Source organism: Cervus elaphus, chromosome 19, assembly GCF_910594005.1.
Source record: "Cervus elaphus chromosome 19, mCerEla1.1, whole genome shotgun sequence".
Lineage (NCBI taxonomy): Eukaryota > Metazoa > Chordata > Mammalia > Artiodactyla > Cervidae > Cervus > Cervus elaphus.
In genome coordinates this window covers 60,083,691-60,108,550 of record NC_057833.1, presented here as the reverse complement: position 1 = coordinate 60,108,550, position 24,860 = coordinate 60,083,691, and the positions used below count along the sequence as shown (strand labels likewise).

The 24,860-nt window shown below is 40.1% G+C and overlaps 1 protein-coding gene across 2 annotated transcripts in view; it reads right to left on the bottom strand.

The window, feature by feature from the left end:
• Window positions 1-24,860, bottom strand: part of SPICE1 (spindle and centriole associated protein 1) — a 64,645-nt gene that overhangs the window by 5,576 nt on the left and 34,209 nt on the right. For both annotated transcript variants that reach the window (XM_043874693.1, XM_043874694.1), the window contains exons 11-14: window positions 12,347-12,478; window positions 6,697-6,841; window positions 5,501-5,725; window positions 2,501-2,991 (exon numbers count right to left, since the gene is read on the bottom strand). In XM_043874693.1, the coding sequence (XP_043730628.1) occupies window positions 2,501-2,991; window positions 5,501-5,725; window positions 6,697-6,841; window positions 12,347-12,478 (993 nt within the window). The remainder of the gene's footprint in view (window positions 1-2,500; window positions 2,992-5,500; window positions 5,726-6,696; window positions 6,842-12,346; window positions 12,479-24,860) is intronic.

Below are 24,860 nucleotides of genomic sequence, written 5' to 3'. Positions count from 1 at the left end.
AGGAAAATCAATTCCTAATAGAAGTCACTAATTTGCAGTTTACACTCATTAGTTAAAAAAGAGACAGCAAAATAGTACGAATTAAAAAAATAACAAAAAGAGTAGTGAGCACAATAAAACTAGATTGTCCTCTCTTGCCTGATTGTTACCCCAGTGGGAACAGGGGGCAAGCTCAATTTTTAATTCTGTGGTCTTTTTAAAACCAAGAGTTGCCTACTTCAAATAATCTTCAAAACTCTGCAAACACAGAAATGTTTCCATTGACTAGAACTGAGACAGTGTGTATTGATGACTGCGGCCCACTCCTGATCTCCTTCTTGGCTTCTTCTGCCAGTCCCTTCTGACGGCTGTTTCTGTGACTCGATACTCACATTCCCCCTGAGCCAGTGCTGACAGAGATGGCCCTCACCCCCACTCTCTTTCAACCTTCTTCATAGGGATCCTCAATCCACTGCTGCTAAAGCCCTTATGGAAGCCATCACTATGGATCCCCTAATCCACAAAGCTGGCCAGCTCCTTCCCATGGCCTCGTCCCCAACAGAACTCTCAGAGGTGCCACCCTGGCTTCGTGGCAAGGTAAAAGGAAGTCTCTCCCATCACTGGGATCAGCATGAAGGCATGTTTCACAATTGGAACTTAGAGTCCCTTTTCGCCCCATAAACAAGGCAATGAAGGTTTACACTGCCAGGTCAGCCCACAGTGTACTTAACTAACAAAATTTCAGCACAACAGTATGTAGACATTTTTTAATTTTTTTGCCTTTTTTTAAAAAACTTAACTTCTTTTTATTGAAGGATAATTGCTTTACAGACTTGTGCTGTTTTCTGTCAAGCCTCAACATGAATCAGCCATAGGTATACATATATCCCCTCCCTTTTGATACTCCCTCCCATCTCCCTCCCCATCCCACCCCTCTAGGTTGATACAGAGCCCCTGTTTGAGTTTCCTGAGTCATACAACAAATTCCCATTGGCTATCTATTTTACATATGGTAATGTAAGTTTCCATGTTACTCTTTCCATACATCTCACCCTCTCCTCCCCTCTCCCCATGTCCATAAGTCTATTCTCTATGTCTGTTTCTCCACTGTTGCCCTGTAAATAAATTCTTCAGTACCATTTTTCTAGATTCTGTATATATGTGTTAGAATATGATATTCATCTTTCTCTTTCTGACTCACTTCACTCTGTACAATAGGTTCTAGGTTCATCAACCTCATTGGAACTGACTCAAATATGCTCAGTGTGTAGGCTTTTGCTCCTCAAAATGTAATCCTCAGACCAATATCATTTGAAATTTATTAGGAACGCACAGGTTCTACCTCAGACCCACTCAATCAGAGACTGCATGTTAGCAAGATCCCCAGATAATTCATATACATTAAAGTCTGACTTCAATAATTCTTTAAAACATCATTTCCATAGGAGAATGCATTGTGTCCTAAAAAATTAACTACTCATGAGTTGAGGGCCAACTACATGCAACTCTCTTTTATGAGCCCCTTTGAGAGTAAAAATGATTTCAATTAAAATGCAGTTGTCAGTCTTGATTCTGCACTCAACCAAGACTCTACTCGCTTTCTTTTCTTCGCCGACGCCGCTCATCCAAAGGGAACCCCTGGACTCTGCTGGGGCTGGACCCCGGCATGTGTGTGAGAGAGAGATACTTTAGGGGAAATAAGTAGTGAGACACAGGCCCTTAAATGTTCGCTCAGGTCCATTCCACTCTATTTCACAGCCCTGGAAGCTGACTTTCCCTGATGCGCTGTTTGCCCCAGGAACCAGAGGTGGCCATCAAGGTGTGCTGCCGCCTTGTGGACACTTTCTGTAACTACAACTTGTCCAAAGGCGTTTCCTGGCACCTCCAGTTCGCAAGGGGACGGGATGTGCCCCAATGACTGCTCACCTCAGGAAAGGTCCTGGGGTAAATATTAGAGAAATAAACTACAAACACCCAACTTGCAAGATGCCAATCGAAACGTAAATTTTCCACACATGCTTAAAAGAAAAAAAAATACCCTACCCCCCACAAGATGCTCAGCATCCCTAATTATTGCAGGAGGAATGCTAATTCAAACGACAACAAGAAATCAAATCCCACCAGTCAGAATGGCCATTCTCACAAGTCTACGAACGGCATATGTGGGAGAGAGCGGGGAGGAATGGAGAACAAAAAAAAATAAAATAAAATAAATAAAATGCAGTTGTGTGGCAAACGTTCAAAACATATTTGTTCTACATTCTATATTAAAAATTTCATTCCTAGCTTAATTTTAGCTTTTCTACCAATTTTACTTTTGTCCTATTTTCCTCATTCATTTCCCCATTTAAATTTTATGTTGTCTTCTTCTAAGATAACCTCTACTTATTTTGTGATGAGGACATGAGAAAGCATAAGTCCTCTAGTACCAGCCTCAAAGATATCCAGGGTCATTTCTAGATGCTCCAGTAATAAACTTAAATTCCCATACATCTGGAGTCAATCCTTAACTGGTACTCACAGCCATCGTGTCACTGGCGTGACTTGTCTCCTGTCTGTTAAACTCCCGAAGTCCGTCCCCTTGTTCTCCCCCTGGACCAATAATATTACTCAGATGTGCCCTGATAGCTGAATTCTGCAGGGTCAACTCCGCAATTCGTGCCATGATGTCCTTTCTCTGTATTAACGTCTCATTTGTTCTAAGCTGTTGCCCGTCTCCCAGCACCAGGGGTTCTTCTGAGAGTGTGGGGTTTCTTGACTGCTGCATGCTTGACCGCGAGCTGCAGAGAGGCTGTGAGGGGCTAACAAAAGGAGCCTGGGTTTTGCTCTGCAAGTCTTCTCCCATGTGAGAGGCCCTCCACCTCTGAGTGAAGAGGTGACTCTCGTCACTTGAGTTCTGAATGTCTGCGCCAACAGGTAAGGTCTTCTTTTCCCAATTTTGTTCCTTTTCAATTATTTCCACGGTCGGAGGAATTCGTGGAGCAGGACGAGTTTGAACAGTCCTCCTCAATACTGTAGATACAGTTAGAACATAATAAACATGTACTGTTGGACCACAGTTGGCACTATAATCATCTCATGACCCCCCCCCGACACTTGGTAGTTAGCATTTGAGAAGCATTTCAAAGGAAGGATTTGGTTTCTGAATGCCTCAATTATTTTAACAGGGAATATACCAGCAATACTACTCCTAATAATCAAGCACAGAGTCTTTTATACTCCTTAGAGCTTTATCAGCAACCTTGTGAAAAACCATCTACCTAGTTCACATTTTTAACACATATATTAACTCATATCTGGGAATCCTGGGGGGAGTATAGACATGTAACGTAAACTAAAGATGGATGGGGAAGTATCTCTGAAGAAGTAAACTTTTTATTTACTTTTTTGCTTTGTATTTTGGGAGGTTTTTTTGGCCACTCTATGTGTGGATCTTAGTACCCCAATCAGGGCTCAAACCTGCAGCCCCTGCATTGGGATTACAGAGTCGTAACCACTGGTCCACCAGGGAAGTCCCAAGAAGTGACACTTGAATGATTACATATGTGGCAGAGAGTGGAGCAAAGACCATTACAATCAGAGATAACAACATATGTGAAGGCCCCAAAATAGGAAAGAGCAAAGAAAGGAGGCCAGTCTGTCTGTAGCATACCAACAAGGGAGCATCGGGGAATACAATTTACAAGACTAGAGAAGCATGCAGGGGCCATTTCTCAGAGAGCTTTTTAAGCCATGTTAGAAATTTTATAATTTAATCCAAGAGCAATGAAATCTGGAGAAGGTTTGTCCACAACTCAGTTTACATAATTTAAATTTACTAAATGCTGTAGAAATTAGAAGGTCCAGGAAGAGAAGTAGGGAGACCAGCAAGCAACTGTAGTAGTCAAGAAGAAAGATGATGGTAGCTTTGACTAAGGTATGTTGGCTATGAAGGAGAGAAGTAGACACATTTGAGAAATATCTTGGCAACTGAACTAAAAATGATGCACTGAAAGCAAGAAGTGAGGGAAAATGCAGAGTATGACAGCATGCACAAATGAATGGATGGCGATGCTGTTTAGTAACATGGAGCCCATCAGGAGAACAGATTTAGGGGAAGGAGGATTATCAAGAATTGTTTTGAACATGCTAAGCTTAAGGCGCCTATATATCAATCCAAGGAGATGAAACATGGGTCAGAAACTCAAGAGATCATCTAGGCGAAGATCTAAAACTGGAGGTCACTGGCATATAGACGGTATTGGAAGCCACAAGAACAAGTGAGATTATTTAGACAGAGGTAATAGTGAGAGAAGAAACCAGTATCAGCACATGAAGAACTTATATTGAGAGTGAGGTAGGAAACGGCAACCCACCCCAGGGTTCTTGCCTGGAGAATCCCAGGGACGGGGGAGCCTGGTGGGCTGCCAGCTATGGGGTCGCACAGAGCCAGACACGACTGAAGTGACTCAGCAGCACCAGCAGCAGGAAATGGCACCCCACTCCAGTATTCTTGCCTGGAGAATCCCATGGAGGGAGGAGCCTAGTAGGCTACAGTCCATGGGGTCGCAAAGAGTCAGACATGACTGAGAGACTTCACTTTCTTTCACTTTCAAAGTTTTATTTGCTTGGGCTCCAAAATCACTGCAAACAGTGACTGCAGCCATGAAATTAAAAGACACTTGCTCCTTGGAAGAAAAGCTGTGACAAACCTAGACAGCATATTAAAAAGCAGAGACATTGTTTGGCTGACAAAGGTCCATAGTCAAAGATGTGGTTTTTCTGGTAGTCATGTACAAATGTGAGAGCTGGACCATAAAGAAGGCTGAGCACTAAAGAATTGAGGCTTTCAAACTGAGGTGCGGGAGAAGACTCTTGAGAGTTCCCTGGAGAGCAAGGAAATCAGTCAGTCCTAAACGAAATCAGCCAGTCCTAAACCAAATCAATCTTGCATATTCATTGGAAGGACTGATGCTGAAACTAAAACTCCACTCTTGGCCACCTGATGCAAAGAGCCAACTCATTAGAAAAGACGCTGATACTGGGAAGACTGAAGGCAGGAGAAGGGGACAACAGAGGACGAGATAATTAGATGGCATCACTGACTCAATGGACATGAGTTTGAGCAAGCTCTAGGAGATAGTGAAGGACAGGGAAGCCTGGTGTGCTGCAGTCCGTGGGGTTGCAAAGAGTTGGACGAGACTGAGCAACTGAACAACAATACCCCTGGACCATACAGACAAATGGGATATCCCCTGACTCTGCATTTCATTGCTGAGAACTTGGTCCTTTGATCTGAGTTCAACTGACATTTACAATGCCTGATAGAACAGATACATGATGAAATTCACTGTCACATTTCACCATAGGTATAATGCACATGATATAAACCACTCTGAAAAACTCTCCTTCAGCTAAAAGGTTAAAATGATCATCAGTACCTTTTCAAATCCTGTTTATAAGGGAACAATGAACATACTGTATGGCATATATGAAGCAAAGAAAAACAACTGCCATATAACTTTAGAAGAAGCCTGCTTACCGTCCTGCAAAGGAGAGAATTCTGAGTTGCTCTTCTGCCTGGGTGGTGTTAACAACACTGCTGGCTCAAATATATGTCCTGGAAGATTGCTGGCCAGGTTCCCACTTTCTGGAGGGTTTGGCACCTGAGACAGTTTGACAGGCAAATCTTCCTGTGGGAACTCAACGACGTCTTCTCCTCTGAACATCAGTGGCACGGAGACACTAGCATTTACAGCTGGGTCCTCTGAAGATGAGAGACTATTAGTACTCAAAGGAATTATGAGCACACTTCAGGCATTTAGACATAGGCGCATTTCCATAGAGGGCAAAATGACGTGGCCTCTGGAGCCCTCACTTTCTAGTCCATACCCTCACTGAGCAGTCACTCACAGGCCAAGCTCCTGTGGTGCCAGCACTGGGAGGAAGTGGCTATTTTGGAGAAAAGCACTGCCCTTGAAGATCTGCCCTCGCCACTGAGTTTACCTCATGCAAGTTAAATTTTAGAGTCAGCCACTTCTAAGAAAACACTCCTAAATACATAAAACTCCTTCTACACAGAGACACGCATCAAAGTAAAAAACAAAAAATGCTCAATGTCCTATTCAGCCTATGGCATATGATAATGGCAGACAAGGTGAAGATAGGCTTTCAAAGCATCACCATGAATGAACTAAGGTCACGAATTTCTGAAATTCAGTATTTTTTTCTTCTCAAGACCATCTCTTCTCCTCCAAACCAGGGGTACCCTAATTAAAGGTGCTGGCACTAAATTCCCACATGTCTAGGAAGCTAGTTGTGCTACTTTCTATTTCTGTGACTTTATTAAGTTACCAACCCTCTCTCCAAGCCTTAGTTTTCTCATCTAAAAAATGGGGATAACAATGACACCTACCTCATAAGACTGAGTGAAGAACTCTTTTGAAAATTAAATGAAAGCTATATTATGAGAATTAAATGAGATAATGCATGTAAAACACTGCAAAAGAACCTGACATAGAGCAAGTATCCAAAAAATATTAGCTGGAATAATTATGGCAAATATAATGGTGATAATGCTACCTATCCATGAACAGACAATAGTTACATATAACTATATAGTTACATATAAATTTACATTATATAGTTACATATAAATAGTTACATATAAATTTACAGTTTTGTTTTCTCTGAAAGTATTTTAATGCCCATCTGGGATAGTAAGATTATTCCACTCACCTGAATTATCCATATTTCTCTGACTTGTGGCTCCCCTTTCTAAGGCCTGACTTTCTTTGTTACTTATCACAGGACAGTTCTTAATGGCATGTGTGAGTGATATAAGCTGCTCATCTGTTGTGATCATGTACTGCTGAAGTCTCGCCTAGAGAAAAATGAACAAAATAATATCATTGGCTTATCAGAGAGCAAATCACCTAGGTGTGTTTAACTATATCATTGTTTTAAATACTCTAGGAATTTCAGCCTTTTATTCAAATACTAAAACCATGCATTCATGAAAATATATAATTATGAACATTTTTTAAAATTCTTTGATAGAAGGATGGTTAAATAATTCATGGAATATTATTAATAAATAAATACACTGCTACAATAGTAAGAATGAGCCTTTTCATAGGGCTTTCAATTTATAAAATCTCTTTTATAATAGATTTTATACCTATTGACTGATGATGATACCTACTGACTCTTAAGCCACCCCAAAAGACCAAGGAAGAAACTCAATAGAATATTATTCAGGTATTTAAACTGATAAACGTAAGCATTATAAAAATGTATGGTAATGCATATAAAATAGTGTTAAGAGATTATATATATGTATATGTGTATTATATATTACAGTTGACACTTGAACTAGACAGGGTTAGGGGCATCGACACTCTGTGCAGGTAAAATTCATGTATAACTACCACTGGCCCTCCATATTCAAGGTTCTGCATCCACAGATTCAACCAGCCACAGACTGTAGTACATATATATTGAAAAAAACTCACATATAAGTGAACCAGCACAGTAGAAACTGGTGCAGTTCAAGGATCAACTGTACACATACAGAGACATACATAGCTCCAACATGAACAGACATTTGTTAAATGTCAGGTGCGGTCAGAAGTCAGAAATATTATTAGTAGGACTGTTGAATGATATATAATAAACATTTTTATATTTGTCCAAATTTTTCCCAAAATCCACATCACATATCCAATAGCTCCCTCAACATCTCCATGAGGAGCTCACATAGGCTTCTCAAACTTAAAATACAAAAAATCCAACTCCTCGTAAACATTCCTGCCTCATCAATAACAACTCCATTCTTCCAACTGCTCAGGCCAAAACTCTGACTCTTCTTTCACATTCTCTCCTTCACTCCATATCCTGTCCATCAGCAAATCCTACTGGTTGACTTCAAAATATATTCAGAATTTGGTTACTTTTCACAACCTATCCCACTTACAACCTCAACCAAGTTGCCATGTCTCACCTTAATTATTCTGGACTCCTGTCTGTAATACTCTACTTCTGTGTTTGACCACCTACAGTCTAGTCCTACACTGCTCCCAACCTGCACCCTGGAGCGCCAGTACGGACTCACGGGGGCACCACAGGACATTTTTAAATTCTCAAGGAAACTGCTGATGCTCAATATCTGTCAGGTACTAGTGACCTACTAGCTCGAAGTGTTCACAGATTCAACATTAGATCAAGATACACCCCTTTTGATGATACCATATCTTCTTAAGGCTGAGTTTTCAGTAGCTGCCATGCTAAAAAAGCAACACTGCATAAAAATAATTATGGAACAAGAAATAAGAGTGATGGTGTTCAATATGATTCCAGGCTATGAGAAGCTGTACAATGCCCAATAGGTATACATGTTCCATTAGTAAATAACTATGGTTATTTAATCATGAATAAGAAAATAAAATACTTTTTCTATCAGTTTTCATGTATTATTTTTTTCACACGGCATCTAAGTTGTTGACGCACAAATACTTACTGTGGTGACGGAATTCCAACTGAGCTATTTCAAATCCTGAAAGATGATGCTGTGAAAGTACTACACTCAATATGCCAGCAAATTTGGAAAACTCAGCAGTGGCCACAGGACTGGAAAAGGTCCATTTTCATTCCGATCCCAAAGAAAGGCAATGCCAAAGAATGCTCAAACTACCACACAACTGCACTCATCTCACACACTAGTAAAGTAATGCTCAAAATTCTCCAAGCCAGGCTTCAACAATACGTAAACAATGAACTTCCAGATGTTCAAGCTGGTTTTAGAAAAGGTAGAAGAAACAGAGATCAAACTGCCAACATCCGCTGGATCATCGAAAAAGCAAGAGAGTTCCAGAAAAACATCTATTTCTGCTTTGTTGACTATGCCAAACCCTTTGACTATGTGGATCACAATAAACTGTGGAAAATTCTGAAAGAGATGGGAATACCAGGCTACCTGACCTGCCTCTTGAGAAACCTATATGCAGGTCAGGAAGCAACAGTTAGAACTGGACATGGAACAACAGACTGGTTCCAAATAGGAAAACTAGTACGTCAAGGCTGTATATTGTCACCCTGCTTATTTAACTTATATGCAGAGTACATCATGAGAAATGTTGGGCTGGAAGAAGCACAAGCTGGAATCAAGATTGCCGGGAGAAATATCAATAACCTCAGATATGCAGATGACACCACCGTTATGGCAGAAAGTGAAGAGGAACTAAAGAGCCTCTTGATGAAAGTGAAAGAAGAGAGTGAAAAAGTTGGCTTAAAGCTCAACATTCGGAAAACTAAGATCATGGCATCTGGTCCCATCACCTCATGGGAAATAGATGGGGAAACAGTGGAAGCAGTGTCAGACTTTATTTTTTTGGGCTCCAAAATCACTGCAGATGGTGACTGCAGCCATGAAATTAACAGATGCTTACTCCTTGGAAGGAAAGTTATGACCAACCTAGACAGCATATTAAAAAGCAAAGACATTACTTTGCCAACAAAGGTCCGTCGAGTCAAGGCCATGGTCTTTCCAGTGGTCATGTATGGATGTGAGAGTTGGACTGTGAAGAAAGCTGAGTGCCGAAGAATTGATGCTTTTGAACTGTGGTGTTGGAGAAGACTCTTAAGAGTCCCTTGGACTGCAAGGAGATCCAGGAACCAGTCCATCCTAAGGGAGATCAGTCCTGGGTGTTCACTGGAAGGACTGATGCTAAAGCTGAAACTCCAATACTTTGGCCACCTCATGTGAAGAGCTGACTCATTGGAAAAGACCCTGAGGCTGGGAGGGATTGGGGGCAGGAGGAGAAGGGGACAACAGAGGATGAGATGGCTGGATGGCATCACCGACTCAATGGACATGAGTTTGGGTAAACTCCAGGAGTTCGTGATAGACAGGGAGGCCTGGCGTGCTGGGATTCATGGGGTCACAAAGAGTCGGACACGACTGAGTGACTGAACTGAACTGAACTGAATATATGGAGCTGCTGGGTATTTTCTTTGGCCTAGGGGTGTCCTGAGACACTAAGGTCACTGTAAACAGAGACAGGGCGGTGATCTCTGATCTAATCTCAAAATAGCCGCCCAGAGTGATTCTCTTAAAACTGAATTAAATCACATCTCTTCCCAAATCCCTTTTGCGGTTTCCTATTTCATTCAGAACAAAAGCCCAAGCCCTCACCCAGCCTGCAGGGCCCCTGTGATCTGACTTCCTGCTCCTGTCTCCTCCTGTGCTCCCTCTCCCACATCCCACCCCTGCCACCCTGGTCTCCTTGGTGGCTTTTGAGCTCAACAGCTAAGCTCCCACCTCAGGACCTAAGCCCTTGCTGCTCCTTTGCAGTGAGTGCTCTTCGCTCAGCTATTGGCAGGCTTGCTCTCTCGTCTCCTCAGACAGACATGTCCCATCCCATTTATATCCTCCCATCCCAAACCCTTCCCATCCCTCTTACTAGCTTTGTTTTTCTTTATGATACATAATAACCATCTAACTAACAATATACTTCACTTTTTAGGGGGCAAAGTTTATTTAGAATGTTAAGTTCCTTGAGGACCAAGATTTTTTTGTCATTCACTACTCTATTTCCTGCACCTGGAACAGTGCCAGATACACAGTAAGTGCTCAATAAAGATCTGCTGAACATATTAGTACACTTTAAAAGTGCCTATCTTCCTAAGAGAATTGAAAATACATCCTGACACAACTGGGGCTTCCTAGGTGACACTAGTGGTAAAGAACCCACCTGCCAATGCAGGAGATGTAAGAGACATGGGTTTGATCCCTGGGTCAGGAAGATCCCCTGGAGGAAGGCATGGCAACCCACCTCACTGTTCTTGCCTGGAGAATCCCATAGACAGAGGACCCTGGTGGGCTACAGTCCATAGGATCGCAAAGAGTTGGACACGACTGAAGAGACTTAGCATGCATGCACGTTCACACAAATACTTGTACATGAACATCCACAGCAGCATTATTCATTCATCATACACAAAAGGGAGAAACAACACAAGTGTCCTTCAACTAATGAATGGATAATCAAAATGTGGTAGAGCCCACACTAGATTATTGAGCAATAAAGAGGAATGCAGTACTGACACACAAGACAGCGTGGATGAGCCCTGAAAACATGATGTGCTGTGAATGAAGCCAGACACTAAAGACCACATATGGCATGATTCCACCTAGATAAAATATTCAGATTAGGCACATCTATAAAATCATACAGCAGATTTGTCATTTCCAGGGACTGAAGGGAGTAGAGTGAATGATAATGTGTGTGGAATTTCTCTCTGGGGTGATGAAAATACTCTGGAGTTAGATAATGGTACTAGCACAGAAAAAAACACCAAACTGCACACTGCAAAAGGGTGCGTTAAATGGTATGTGAACTGTATCCAGAGTCTGTCATATAGAGTGAAGTAAGTCAGAAAAAGAAACACAAATATCATATATTAATGCATATATACGGAATCTAGAAAAATTGAACTGATAAATATATTTGTAGGGCAGGAATAGAGACACAGACGTAGAGAATGGACTGTGGACACAGGAGGGGAAGGAGAGGTAGGATGAATTGAGTGAGTAGCACTGACATATATACTACCATGCATAAAACAGATAGCTAGTTGGAAGTGCTGTATAGCACAGGGAACTCAGCTCGGTGCTCTGTGATGACCTAGAGGGGTGGGATGGTGGGGGTGGGAAGGAGACTCAAGAGGGAGGGAATATATGCATACATATAGCTGATTCTTGTTGTACAGTAGAAACTAACACAACGTTGTAAAACAATTATACTTCAATTTTACAGAAACTGTATGTGAATGATATATCACTGAAAATCGCATGTCTTATATCTAATGTCCATTGACACAAACACAACTTGTCTACTACTGATTTCCTAGTCTCTTGTGGCTGATAAATAAAAGTATCAGTAACTATAACCACTGTTTGACAAAAAGATTAACAAAGATACTGAAGATACTATAAACAACTTTAAATGGCATATATCATAGGAGGGTTCCTCACAGGGTATCCTCTGTTATTTAAAATGAAAAGCAGCTGTCTTAACACTCATTTCACATATTGGATAAACCACTATAATATGAGTAGTTATTATTTAAACATAGATTCTGTCTTCCCCAGTAAATATGTTTCTTAAAGACAGGATATTTATTCTACACTATTTATAATTCAAGTTTTTACTGCAGTACCTCCAGTATAATAAATGTTCTTAAAAAGTTACTGCTGAGGATACTAAAGAAATGATAAATAATCACACCAGCACAACTAAATCAAAGGCAACTAAAAGAGAATCTCATACACCTGTAAAGAAGTTTTATACTACTAAACACAGAAAAGTTTTGGATCTCATCTAAATACCTGGGTAGCAGTATTTTCTTCTCTAAGGAAAAGAACTTCAGCTGTCAACGCATCAATGAGCTCTCGATGATCACCTAACGCTTGTTCCAGTTGCTGCCTTGTCTCTACTTCTTTACGCAGTTGGAGCTCACTCTACAAAAAAAAAAAAAAAATCAAATAAACTCCCCTCCATAACATCACATGTTGCAAACTAAAAGTTTCTAATCAAAACTATCAAAGAAGAGAATACTTACAAAGTATATATTATGTGACAGTAATAAAAATTAAATATTTTTATTAAAAGGTTTATATTTCATTAAAATGTGCTGCTTTATCGTCTTCCTTTCTTTAAATGTAAAACAATGAACAGAATGACATGTAAAATCAAACTACTACAATTTTTGTAGACGAGAGGGGAAGAAAGTACATATACAAACTCCTTGAATACATGCAGGCCATTTCTAGGACAGACTGATAATGACAGTTGGCTACAGGAAGTAAACAAGTTAAGTGAAAGTCAGGGGTGGGGATTTTTCACCATACAGTCTTTTGTTATCTTTGAATTGCATACCATGGTAAATGTATCACCAGTTCAAAAATTAAGTTTCTTAAAACGTAATTAAAAATAAAAAACAGGCTTAAATGATTAAGCTTCGTAAAACAAGTGATTAACTAAAAAGTACATGCTTCTAAGCCTGTAATATGTTCAGAGAGCCAAAAGTACATTCCTAGAGATTCCTAATTTATATATGTTAAGAATGTTAAGACTGTCACAAGTCTGACAGTAAAACAAATCTGTAAAAAGCAAATTTAGATAGATCTCCACAAGATGGTGAAGTCCTTCTGAACCTGAGCTCACCTCCTATTATGAAAACACCAAAATCACAACTAACTGCTGAATAACCATCTACAGACAAAAAAGATACTCTACTTCCAAAGACAAAGAAGCAGCCACAACAGGATTGTAGGAGGGGTGCATTAATGATACAATCAAACCCCATCACCTCTGGGTGGGCAACCCACAAACTGGAAAATAACTATATCACAGAAGTTCTCCCACAGGAGAGTTCTGAGTCCGACATCAGGCTCCCCAGTCTGGCTTCAGAAGGAGGAGCCCCCAGAGTGTTTGGCTTTGAAAGCCAGTGGAGCTTGATCACTGGAACTGCACAGAACTGGGAGAAACAGAAATGTCACTTTTGGAGGGCACATGCAAGGTATCATGCACACCAGGACCCAGGGGAAAAAGCAGTGACTTCATAGGAGCCTGTGCCAGACCTACTTGCTGGTCTTGGAGGGCCTCTCAGCGAGGTAGATGGTGGCTTTGGCTCACTGTAGAAACAAGGACATTGGTTGTGGAGGTACTGGGTATTCACTGGCGTGAGCTGTCCTGGATACTACCACTTTGAGGCCAAGACCTAGCTCCACCCAACAGTCCGAAGGCGCCAGTAGTGGGATGTCTCAGGCCAAACAACCAATGGGACAGAAACACAGCCCCACCCACCAGCAAACAGGCTGCTTGAAGTCTTCCTGAGTCTACAGCCATCTCTAAACACACCCTTTGACACAGCCCTGCCCACCAGAGGTATAAGACTCAGCTCCACCCACCAGTGGCAGACACCAGTCCCTCCCACCAGGAAACCTGCACAAACCTCTGAGAAAAGCTTCATCCACTAGGAGGCAGAAACCAGAAGAGAAACTATAATCAAGCACCCCATGGGACCACAAACACAGAAAGTTAGACAAAATGAAACAGCACAGGATTATGTCCCAGAAAAAGGAATAAGATAAAGCCCCAGAAGAACAGCTAAGTGAAATGGAGCTAGGCAATCTACCTGAAAAAGAATTCAGAGTAATGTTAGTAAAGATGATCCAAGATCTCAGAAAAAGAAAGGAGGCATGACTGAGAAGATACAAGAAAAATTTAACAGAGAGTTAGAAGATATAAAGAATAAACAGATGAACAATATAATAACTGAGATGAAAAATACACTAGAAGAAATTAATGCAGAATAAATGAGGCAGAAAAGATAAGTCAACTGGAAGAATGGTGGAAAGAAATGCCATGGAATAGAATAAAGAAAAAATAATGAAAAGAAATGACAGTTTAAGAGACCTCTGGGACACACTAAACACAACAACATCTGAATTAAAAACCTGCAACAAACAAAAGCCCAGGACTGGATGGCTTCACAGGTGAATTCTATCAAACATTTAGAGAAACGTTAATGTCTATGTTTCTGAAATTATTTCAAAATCTGCTGAGGAAGGAACCCTCCCAAACTCATTCTATGAGGCCACCATCACCCTGATACCAAAACCAGACAAAGATCCAACAAAAAACAAAAATAAGAATCAGCATGTCTGAGCAATTAACACTTTTTTTGGGGGGTGCATTGTCTCACTTATTACCCTCCCAAAAGTTAAACTAATGCATACTTTACAAATAGAGCATTTGTACCTTCACCAACTTTTGCAAATCTTAGGGTGGAAAATGATATTCCATTGCTATTTTAATTTTCATATCTTGATTATTAATCAGGTTGAATACCTTTTCATGTGTTTTTTTGGCAGTTTGTTTCTTCTTTTGAAATTGTGCTGTTCATGAGTCTTCACTTACTTTCGGGGAAGAGGAGATTACTTCTCTCTTTTTAAATTGATATATAAGAATTCTTCAGAAAATAGAGATACTAACTTCTTTTGCTCAGTCATGTCAGACTCTGCGATCCCATGGACTATAGCCCACTAGGCTCCTCTGTCCAAGGAATTCTCCAGACAAGAATACTGGAGTGGATAGCCATTCCCACCAACATTTTACATAAATATTCCTTTTGACCTAGCTGATAAGCTTGTAGAAATAAACAAATGAACAAAAATTAATATACATTATTTCTTTTTCCAGGTTAGCTTATTTTAAAAGTTTTAATTATATCCAAATGACAAATTAAATAAATAGTACTACAACCATATAACTGCATACTCTTAAGCACTGGAAAAGAAAAAGAAATCTATATGTATTAGCATAGAAAGATGTCCATGAAATATTTTAGGTTGAAAAAATTTATAGTAGAGTGGATCTAATGTGATTTATCTATAAGATTTATCTGTGCTAATATATGTTTATTAGACACATCGAAAGATTTCTGGAAAACCATACATAAATTATAGCAATGGTCATGTCTGTGGGTTAAAATTAAAAGGAATTTCACTTTCAAAAAAAAAAAAAAGAATCAGCATGTGTGATACAGATTCAGTATAATTAAAACCACATGTGGCTTATTAAAAAAAAATCCAACAAAAAAGAAAATTACAGGACGATATCACTGATGAACACAGACACAAAAGTATTCCACAAAATACTAGCAAACTGAATCCAACAATATGTTAAAAGAATCACACACCATTAGCAAGTGGGATTTATCCCAGGGATGCAAGGATTTTTCAACATCTGCAAATGAATCCTCATGAGATACCATGTTAACAAACTGAAAAATAAAAACTATATGATCATCTCAATAGACGCAGAAAAGCTTTTGTCAAAACCCAACATCCATTTGATAAAAACTCTTCAGAAAGCAAGCACAGAGCGAATCCTACCTCAACATATTAAAAGCCATATATGCAAACCCACAGCTAACATCATACTCAACAGTGAAAAGCTGAAAGGATTTCCTCTAAGATCAGCAATGAGACAAAGATGTTCACTCTCACCACTTTTATGCAACATAGTTTTGGAAGTCCTATCCATGGTTATTAGAGAAGAAAAAGAAACAAACAAAATCCAAATTGGATAAAAAGAAGCAAAACTGTCAAATTTGCAGATTACATGATACTATACACAGAAAATCCTAAAGATGCTTGGAGATGGGAATGGCAACCAACTCCAGTATTCTTGCCTGGAGAATTCCATGGACAGAGGAGCCTGATGGGCTACAGCCCATGGGGTCACAAAGAGTCGGACACAACTGAGCAACTAACACTACTACTATACACAGAAAATCCTAAAGATGCTAGTAGAAAACTACTAGAGCTCATCAATACATTTGGTAAAGCTGTATTATATAAAATTAATACATTTCTATACACTTACTATAAAAAGTCAAAAAGAAGGGGAGGAGCCAAGATGGCGGAGGAGTAGGACGGGGAGACCACTTTCTCTCCTACAAATTCATCAAAAGAATAACTGAACGCAGAGCAAACTTCGCAAAACAACTTCGGATCGCTAGCTGAGGTCATCGGGCGCCCAGAGAAGCAGCCCATTGTCTTCGAAAGGAGGTAGGACAAAATATAAAAGATAAAAAGTGAGACAAAAGAGCTAAGGACGGAGATCCGTCCCGGGAGCTCCTAGGCGGCATTGCTTGGGGTAGGGTCCGGGCCGAGTGCCCTGAGGACAATCGGAGGGAACTTCTGTGAGTTGCCAACTTGAACTGTGGGAGACCAAAAGAGAGAGAGTAAATTAACCGGCCCGAACACACTGCCGGCCGCTCGCAGAACATAGAGACCGAGAGGGTCCAGAGAGGAGCTCGCAGGCTGCGGACCGGCCCAGCCCCGCCGGAGGCAGGAGGCAGGGGGGAGGGGAAGGTCGCGGCGAGACACAGGGCGCAGGCACCCGACCGGCGCGGGCGGGGACTGGGGCTGGGGACGCGGAGGGCGGAAGGCGCGCGCGCCGACTGGCGCCAGCGGAAACTGAGACTGGGTCCGCGGAAGGGAGTGGGCGCGCCACACCTGGGTAGAGTGCGCCCACTAAGCCCCTGGCTGCCTGGACCGCTCTGACGGGGAAGGCACAGAGAGCAGGCGCAGCTTTTCCTTCCGCGCTTTTGTGGAACACCCGAGGGCTGGAGCCTCGCGCAGCGCGGGGCGCGCTCCATATAGAACAGCCGGGAGCCTGAGCAGCACAGACGGAGAAAGCAGCATCAGCCCCTCCCGGCAGCCCCAGCCCATCCCCGCGGCGCAGGCCTGTCCCCACGGCGCCAGCCACTCCCTGCAGCGCAAGCCCCTCCCTGCCCCGCAGAGCGACGGAGCTAGCTACCTGGGTGAGAGTCCACCTCCGCCTGCCTGTGTCAGGGCGGAAATGAGGCTCTGAAGAGACCGGCAAACAGAAGCCAAATAAACAAAAGGAACCGCTTCAGAAGGGACTGGTGCAACAGATTAAAATCCCTCTAGGAAACGCTGACTACACTGGAGGGGCCTGTAGATATCGAGAAGCGTAAGCTGGAACGAGGAGCTATCTGAAACTGAGCCGAACCCACACTGACCGCAACAGCTCCAGAGAAACTCCTAGATATAATTTTACTTTTTTCTCTCTTTTTTTTTTTTTTTTTAATTTTTTTTTAAATTTTTTTTCTTTTTTTCTTTTTTTTCTTTTTTCTTTCTTCTCTTTTATTTTCCTTTAAAATCCCCTATTACTCCCCCATTACTCCTTAACTTTCATTTCCACAGACTTTTACGATTTTTTAAATAGGGGGGAAAAGAAAAAAAAAAAAAATTTTTTTTTTCTTTCTTCCTTTTTTTTTCTTTTTTTTTTTTCTTTTTCTTTCTCTTTCTTTTTTTTTTTCTTTTTTTTTCTTTCCTTTTTCTCTTCTATTTTCTATTTTTCTTTTTCTCTTATTTCTTTTAAAGTCCTCTAGTACTCCTCTACTACTCTTCATTTTCATTTTCACTACACTATAACCTTACAAAAAAAAAAAAAAAGAAGAGAAGCCCTATTTTTAAACCGAAGATTATTCTCTCCCAATCTTGACTCTCTGTTTTCTACCTCAGAACACCTCTATTTCCTCCTTTCCCCTTCTCTTCCCAATCCAATTCTGTGAATCCTTGTAGGTGACTGGGCTACGGAGAACACTCTGGGAACAGACAGCTGCGTAGATCTGTCTCTCTCCTCTTGAGTCCCCCTTTTTCTCCTCCTGTTCATCTCTATCTCCCTCCTCCCTCTCCTCTTCTTCATGTAACTCTGTGAACCTCTCTGGGTGTCCCTAACGGGGGAGAATCTTTTAGCCATTAACCTAGAAGTTTTCTTATCAGGGCTGTATAGTTGGAGAAGTCCTGAGACTACAGGAAGAATAAAACTGAAATCCAGAGGCAGGAGACTTAAGCCCAAAACCTGAGAACACCAGAAAACTCCTGACTACATGGAACTTTAAGTAATAAGTGACCGTCCAAAAGCCTCCATACCTACACTGAAACCAACCACCACCCAAGAGCCAATAAGTTTTAGAGCAAGACATACCACGCAAATTCTCCAGCAACGCAGGAACATAGCCCTGAACATCAACATACAGGCTGCCCAAGGACACACCTAACACATAGACCCATCTCAAAACTCATTACTGGGCACTCCATTGCTCTCCAAAGAGAAGAAATCAAGTTCCACGCACCAGAACACTGACGCAAGCTCCCCTAACCAGGAAATCTTGACAAGCCAATTGTCTAACCCCACCCACTGGGTTACTCCTCCACAATAAAAAGGAACCACAGACCTCCAGAATACAGAAAGCCCACTCCAGATACAGCAATCTAAACAAGATGAAAAGGCAAAGAAATACCCAACAGTTAAAGGAACATGAAAAATGCCCACCAAGTCAAACAAAAGAGGAGGAGATAGGGAATCTACCTGAAAAAGAATTTAGAATAATGATAATAAAAATGATCCAAAATCTTGAAAACAAAATGGAGTTACAGATAAATAGCCTGGAAACAAAGATTGAAAAGATTCAAGAACTGTTTAATAAAGACCTAGAAGAAATAAAAAAGAGTCAATTAAAAATGAATAATGCAATGAATGAGATCAAAAACACTTTGGAGGGAACCAAGAGTAGAATAACGGAGGCAGAAGATAGGATAAGTGAGGTAGAAGATAAAATGGTGGAAATAAATGAAGCAGAGAGGAAAAAAGAAAAAAGGATCAAAAGAAATGAGGACAACCTCAGGGACCTCTGGGACACTGTGAAACGCCCCAACATTCGAATCATAGGAGTTCCAGAAGAAGAAGACAAAAAGAAAGGCCATGAGAAAATACTCGAGGAGATAATAGCTGAAAACTTCCCTAAAATGGGGAAGGAAATAGCCACCCAAATCCAAGAAATCCAGAGAGTCCCAAACAGGATAAACCCAAGGCGAAACACCCCAAGACACATATTAATCAAATTAACAAAGATCAAACACAAAGAACAAATATTAAAAGCAGCAAGGGAGAAACAACAAATAACACACAAAGGGATTCCCATAAGGATAACAGCTGATCTATCAATAGAAACCCTCCAGGCCAGAAGGGAATGGCAGGGCGTACTGAAAGTAATGAAAGAGAATAACCTACAACCTAGATTACTGTATCCAGCAAGGATCTCATTCAGATATGAAGGAGAATTCAAAAGCTTTACAGATAAGCAAAAGCTGAGAGAATTCAGCACCACCAAACCAGCTCTTCAACAAATGCTAAAGGATCTTCTCTAGACAGGAAATACAGAAAGGTTGTATAAACGTGAACCCAAAACAACAAAGTAAATGGCAACGGGACCACACCTATCAATAATTACCCTAAATGTAAATGGGTTGAATGTCCCAACCAAAAGACAAAGATTGGCTGAATGGATACAAAAACAAGACCCCTATATATGCTGTCTACAAGAGACCCACCTCAAAACAAGAGACACATACAGACTAAAAGTGAAGGGCTGGAAAAAAATATTTCATGCAAACGGAGACCAAAAGAAAGCAGGAGTCGCAATACTCATATCAGATAAAATAGACTTTCAAATAAAGGATGTGAAAAGAGACAAAGAAGGACACTACATAATGATCAAAGGATCAATCAAAGAAGAAGATATAACAATTATAAATATATATGCACCCAACATAGGAGCACCACAATATGTACGGCAAACGCTAACGAGTATGAAAGAGGAAATTAATAGTAACACAATAATAGTGGGAGACTTTAATACCCCACTCACAACTATGGATAGATCAACTAAACAGAAAATTAACAAGGAAACACAAACCTTAAATGACACAATGGACCAGCTAGACCTAATTGATATCTATAGGACATTTCACCCCAAAACAATCAACTTCACCTTTTTCTCAAGTGCACACGGAACCTTCTCCAGAATAGATCACATCCTGGGCCATAAACCTGGTCTTGGAAAATTCAAAAAAATTGAAATCATTCCAGCCATCTTTTCTGACCACAGTGCAGTAAGATTAGATCTCAATTACAGGAAAAAAATTGTTAAAACTTCAAACATATGGAGGCTAAATAACACGCTTCTGAATAACCAACAAATCATAGAAGAAATCAAAAAAGAAATCAAAATATGTATAGAAATGAATGAAAATGAACACACAACAACCCAAAACCTATGGGACACTGTAAAAGCAGTGCTAAGGGGAAGGTTCATAGCATTACAGGCTTACATCAAGAAACAAGAAAAAAACCAAATAAATAACCTAACTCTACACCTAAAGCAATTAGAGAAGGAAGAAATGAAGAACCCCAGGGTTAGCAGAAGGAAAGAAATCTTAAAAATCAGGGCAGAAATAAATGCAAAAGAAACTAAAGAGACCATAGCAAAAATCAACAAAGCTAAAAGCTGGTTTTTTGAAAAAATAAACAAAATTGACAAACCATTAGCAAGACTCATTAAGAAACAAAGAGAGAAAAACCAAATTAACAAAATTAGAAATGAAAATGGAGAGATCACAACAGACAACACTGAAATACAAAGGATCATAAGAGACTACTACCAGCAGCTCTATGCCAATAAAATGGACAACTTGGATGAAATGGACAAATTCTTAGAAAAGTATAACTTTCCAAAACTGAACCAGGAAGAAATAGAAGATCTTAACAGACCCATCACAAGCAAGGAAATCGAAACTGTCATCAAAAATCTTTCAGCAAACAAAAGCCCAGGACCAGATGGCTTCACAGCGGAATTCTACCAAAAATTTAGAGAAGAGCTAACACCTATCTTACTCAAACTCTTCCAGAAAATTGCAGATGAAGGTAAGCTTCCAAACTCATTCTATGAGGCCACCATCACCCTAATTCCAAAACCAGACAAAGATGCCACAAAAAAAGAAAACTACAGGCCAATATCACTGATGAACATAGATGCAAAAATCCTTAACAAAATTCTAGCAAACAGAATCCAACAACATATTAAAAAAATCATACACCACGACCAAGTGGGCTTTATCCCAGGAATGCAAGGATTCTTTAATATCCGCAAATCAATCAATGTAATACACCACATTAACAAATTGAAAGATAAAAACCATATGATTATCTCAATAGATGCAGAGAAAGCCTTTGACAAAATGCAACACTCATTTATAATTAAAACTCTCCAAAAAGCAGGAATAGAAGGAACATACCTCAACATAGTAAAAGCTATATATGACAAACCCACAGCAAGCATCACCCTCAATGGTGAAAAATTGAAGGCATTTCCCCTGAAATCAGGAACAAGACAAGGGTGCCCACTCTCACCACTACTATTCAACATAGTGTTGGAAGTTCTGGCCACAGCAATCAGAGCAGACAAAGAAGTAAAAGGAATCCAGATAGGAAAAGAAGAAGTAAAACTCTCACTGTTTGCAGATGACATGATCCTCTATATAGAAGACCCTAAAGACTCTACCAGAAAATTACTAGAGCTAATCAATGAATATAGTAAAGTTGCAGGATATAAAATTAACACACAGAAATCCCTTGCATTCCTATATACTAACAATGAAAAAACAGAAAGAGAAATTAAGGAAACAATACCATTCACCATTGCAACAAAAAGAATAAAATACTTAGGAGTATATCTACCTAAAGAAACAAAGGACCTATACATAGAAAACTATAAAACACTGATGAAAGAAATCAAGGAGGACACAAACAGATGGAGAAACATACCGTGTTCCTGGATTGGAAGAATCAATATTGTCAAAATGGCTATTCTACCCAAAGCAGTCTATAGATTCAATGCAATCCCTATCAAGCTACCAACGGTATTTTTCACAGAACTAGACCAAAGAATTTCACAATTTGTATGGAAATACAAAAAACCTCGAATAGCCAAAATAATCTTGACAAAGAAGAATGGAACTGGAGGAATCAACCTGCCTGACTTCAGACTCTACTACAAAGCCACAGTCATCAAGACAGTATGGTACTGGCACAAAGACAGAAATATAGATCAATGGAACAGAATAGAAAGCCCAGAGATAAATCCACGAACCTATGGACACCTTATCTTTGACAAAGGAGGCAAGGATATACAATGGAAAAAAGACAACCTCTTTAACAAGTGGTGCTGGGAAAACTGGTCAACCACTTGTAAAAGAATGAAACTAGAACACTTTCTAACACCATACACAAAAATAAACTCAAAATGGATTAAAGATCTAAATGTAAGACCAGAAACTATAAAACTCCTAGAGGAGAACATAGGCAAAACACTCTCCGACATAAATCACAGCAAGATCCTCTATGACCCACCTCCCAGAATATTGGAAATAAAAGCAAAACTAAACAAATGGGACCTAATGAAACTTAAAAGCTTTTGCACTACAAAGGAAACTATAAGCAAGGTGAAAAGACAGCCCTCAGATTGGGAGAAAATAATAGCAAATGAAGAAACAGACAAAGGATTAATCTCAAAAATATACAAGCAACTCCTGCAGCTCAATTCCAGAAAAATAAATGACCCAATCAAAAAACGGGCCAAAGAACTAAACAGACATTTCTCCAAAGAAGACATACAGATGGCTAACAAACACATGAAAAGATGCTCCACATCACTCATTATCAGAGAAATGCAAATCAAAACCACAATGAGGTACCATTACACGCCAGTCAGGATGGCTGCTATCCAAAAGTCTACAAGCAATAAATGCTGGAGAGGGTGTGGAGAAAAGGGAACCCTCTTACACTGTTGGTGGGAATGCAAACTAGTACAGCCGCTATGGAAAACAGTGTGGAGATTCCTTAAAAAACTGGAAATAGAACTGCCATATGACCCAGCAATCCCACTTCTGGGCATACACACTGAGGAAACCAGATCTGAAAGAGACACGTGCACCCCAATGTTCATCGCAGCACTGTTTATAATAGCCAGGATATGGAAGCAACCTAGATGCCCATCAGCAGATGAATGGATAAGGAAGCTGTGGTACATATACACCATGGAATATTACTCAGCCATTAAAAAGAATTCATTTGAACCAGTCCTAATGAGATGGATGAAGCTGGAGCCCATTATACAGAGTGAAGTAAGCCAGAAAGATAAAGAACATTACAGCATACTAACACATATATATGGAATTTAGAAAGGTGATAACGATAACCCTATATGCAAAACAGAAAAAGAGACACAGAAATACAGAACAGACTTTTGAACTTTGTGGGAGAATGTGAGGGTGGGATATTTCAAAAGAACAGCATGTATACTATCTATGGTGAAACAGATCACCAGCCCAGGTGGGATGCATGAGACAAGTGCTCCGGCCTGGTGCACTGGGAAGACCCAGAGGAATCGGGTGGAGGGGGAGGTGGGAGGGGGGATCGGGATTGGGAATAAAGACCTGCCCTCTCTAGTTGAAATAAAAAAAAAAAAAAAGAAAGAAAAGTATAATAAACCTATTATAGTATGGTAAAAAAATAAAATAAAAAAATAAAAAAAAAAAGTCAAAAAGAAATTAAGGAAACTATTCCACTTACTATCACATCAAAAAGAGGAAAACACCTAGGAGTAAACCTACCTAAGGAGACAAAAGACCTGTATAAACCATAAGACACTGATAAAAGAAATTGAAAATGACAAACAGATAGAAAGATATACCATGTTCTTGGATTGGAAGAATCAATATTTTCAAAATGACTATACTACCCAAAGTAATCTACAGATTCAACGTAGTTTCTATCAAGTTACCAATGTCATTTGTTGCAAATCTAAGACAAAATAAAATCTTAAAATCTGTAAAGAAACACAAAAGTCCCCAAATAGCCAAAGCAATCTCTTTTAAATCTCTTTTAAAACATATCTGGCTGCATCAGGTCTTAGTTGCAGCATGTGGGATCTTTGTTGCATCACAGGGATCTTGCATTGCAGTGTCCTCTCCAGTTGTGGCATACAGGCTCCAGAGCGCACAGGCTCAGTAGTTGTGGCACACAAGCTCAGTTGCTCTGCAACATATGGGATCTTAGTTTCCCAATCAGGGATCTAACTTATGTCCCCTGCATTGCCAGGCAGATTCTAAACCACCGGACCATGAGGGAAGTCCCTAGCCAAAGCAATCTTGAGAAAGAAAAATGGAGCTGGAGGAATCAGAAAAGAATTTTCCTGATCTGTGTCTACAGATCACAAGTATACCACTCACCAAACTGAACTGAAGTGGGTATAGCAAGCAGAGAAAAGCAGTAGAATGAGGACATGATTAGTAGTTTAATTAATCTATAACTGCCAAACAGTAATGTTAAGTATTAGCATAAGATATAATTTTATTTAAGCAGATTGACCTAACTAATTATCACTTAGTTGTTACCTAT